Here is a 2,828-nt window from a genome sequence, read left to right on the forward strand (position 1 = left end):
AATGTCAGCCATTTTTAAAGACCAAGGAGAGGGAGTGGTCATGGTGAAACCTCCAAACAATATCGATATTAGTATCTCTGAAAAGCCCTGAATGTGCTCTGTACAGGACATCCAGACTTAAAACTGTAACGTCTCAGAGAAATTGCTAAAACATAATGTCCTCTACAGAGGACAAAACTCCATAGCTGATAGTCAGGAGGATATATATATATATATATATATATATATTTATTTTTTATTGATTTATTTTTATTCTAAAGGCTGTGGTGTTCCTGCCATCCCCCCTATTATCAATGGCTACTCCAGGATTGTGAATGGTGAAGAGGCAGTGCCCCATTCCTGGCCCTGCAGGTGTCTCTGCAGGTACAGACATCTTCATTAACAAATGACATATAGATGATAGAGATATTTAATAAAACAAACATTAAAAAAATCCATAAATAAACAAATTGAACATCTCATTTAAGGACTCCACTGGCTTCCACTTCTGCGGTGGCTCCCTGATCAATGAGTGGTGGGTTGTGACTGCTGCTCACTGCGATGTCAGGTAACACAGTATTAATGAATAAACTCTCATTATTATTATTATTATTATTATTATTATCTACAAACCTTTATTTCAGAATATGCATGTCTCTTCAGAATTATGTGCAATTTTCTTCTTTTATCAGGACATTTCACTGTGTCATCCTGGGTGAGCATGATCTTTCTTCCAATGCTGAGCCCATTCAGACCATGACTGTTGGCAAGGTATATTCTGTATCATACCTAAACCACTAAGACAATTGTGCAAAAGGCCATTGAGAGAATTAGGAGCACTGTAGCAACGACCAGAACAGGGACTTTTATTATGAAAGTACGACGCACACGGGAGATCGGAAGTGAAGCAACTCGGCACGGAGCGATCGCATATTGCATCAGCTGCAGCAGATATCAGTTCGTCAGTGGCACGGGTACTGGGGAAGAGAAATAGCATTGATTACAGCCACAGATCGAGTGTATATTGTGCTTTGTGCGTCTTATAAGAGTGAGTAAGGTTTATATTATCACGTGTACTGATTTATGCTCATTGTTATATAGTATGACGCAGTTATCGACTGCATTTCATCACTTCCCTCTCTGTCGTGTTCTGACCGACACACCTGGTACACTGCTATTCCCTTTAAAAACCAAGCCCTTATTATCTTTCAAGAGTAGCCTTCGCTACAACAATGTTTTAACAGAAATATGATACAATTGAATATGAATACAACTGAATATGAGTATCCTCTTCATAAAGATTTTCAAGCACCCTAACTACAACAGCTTCACCATCAACAACGACATCCTCCTGATCAAGCTGGCCACCCCCGCTCAGCTCAACACTCATGTGTCTCCCGTGTGTCTTGCTGAAACCTCCGACAACTTCCCTGGAGGCATGAAGTGTGTGACCTCTGGAAGGGGCCTGACCAAGTACAATGGTAGAATTCTGAATTTGCATTTACATTTTTATATTATATTTAATATATTTATTTTATATTTTAGTATAAAATAAATTAGTTTTGATGTTGAAACCTTTTCAAATGCACCTTCCAATCTGTGTTTTCAGCTCCTGATACCCCTGCCCTGCTCCAGAAGGCCGCTCTGACTCTGCTGACAAATGACGACTGCAAGCGTTATTGTGGAACCAAGATTACCGATCTGATGATCTGTGCTGGAGCCTCTGGTGCTTCTTCTTGCATGGTGAATTTCTATTGATTTCGCAGTTTACCTCTCTGTTTGTTCTTGAAGTTCTTGAAGACTGTAAAGTTCTGACTTTTGTGTGTTTCAGGGTGACTCTGGTGGTCCTCTGGTCTGTCAGAAGGATGGAGTTTGGAATCTGGTTGGTATCGTGTCCTGGGGAAGCAGCGTCTGCTCAATCAGTTCACCTGGTGTGTACGCACGTGTCACCAAACTCCGTGCCTGGGTTGACCAGACCATTGCTGCAAACTAAAGCACAAAGATTATACAATAGTTCTTGGTCATAATGCTTATCAATAAAGTTTTATTTTGAGAAAACAAAAACTCTCAGCTTGTTGTTTTTTTTTTTGTAGAAAAGGTTCAGAGTAATTTACAGTGGACATTCAATATGTTTAATATGGTTTAATCTTATTGCATCATAACTGAGTCAAAGACATTTAAATGTCCGCATCAAAATAATTTTACAAAAGTGATTTTATATACATGGAAAGCACACTAAATGCAAGTAAAGTGTCTACTTAAGTTTTGGGAGAATAAAATGTCAAAATGTGGGTGAAATAATGTTCCATTGTCATTCAGTGTAACACTTATATTTATGTAAAAATTTAAACAACATTATTCTGACCTGAACGCATTAAAATATATAAAAGAATAAGTGAGCATATACTAAATTTTATTGCGTTTTAAATTAGTAAAAATTTATTGCTGACAAATGGCCAAAATGGGATAGTGCCGAAGTTTAAAAATGTAAAATTACAAGTAGTATTTGGGGTAAAACTAGTCTTTTAATATGTCAAAAACTGATTCCTGTGGTAAATATGCCTGACAAGATTGTTATACTGAATGACATTTTAGTGGCTGTTTTCTGTAAATCATGGTAAAAATGTATGATATTTATTTATAAGGACACTTTCTAATGTATTGAAAAACAACAACAACAACAATTCAAAGCTGTATTACACTTATTGTTTTGATGCTTGAAAATGCTTGATTCCTTTTTCGTCTTTGGCCCAACTACAAATCAACCAGAAAATTATTTTTGAAAATAACTGTGGAATTTGCAAATAAAATAATAGTGATATAAAGCAGTCTATTATAGCTAGTATGTC

General features: G+C 36.8%; 1 protein-coding gene across 1 annotated transcript in view; it reads left to right on the top strand.

Annotated features, from left to right (window-relative positions):
• The window catches only part of LOC107740487 (chymotrypsin A-like), a 4,885-nt gene extending 2,848 nt beyond the window's left edge, over window positions 1-2,037 (top strand). Inside the window, exons 5-7 of the mRNA XM_016552943.1 lie at window positions 1,280-1,460; window positions 1,589-1,722; window positions 1,811-2,037. Coding sequence (XP_016408429.1) covers window positions 1,280-1,460; window positions 1,589-1,722; window positions 1,811-1,972 — 477 coding nt within the window. The 3' untranslated portion in view covers window positions 1,973-2,037. The remainder of the gene's footprint in view (window positions 1-1,279; window positions 1,461-1,588; window positions 1,723-1,810) is intronic.
• The last annotated feature ends 791 nt before the right edge of the window (window positions 2,038-2,828 follow it).

The sequence above is a fragment of the Sinocyclocheilus rhinocerous genome, unplaced genomic scaffold (genome assembly GCF_001515625.1).
Source record: "Sinocyclocheilus rhinocerous isolate Xijiao unplaced genomic scaffold, SAMN03320098_v1.1 scaffold225, whole genome shotgun sequence".
Lineage (NCBI taxonomy): Eukaryota > Metazoa > Chordata > Actinopteri > Cypriniformes > Cyprinidae > Sinocyclocheilus > Sinocyclocheilus rhinocerous.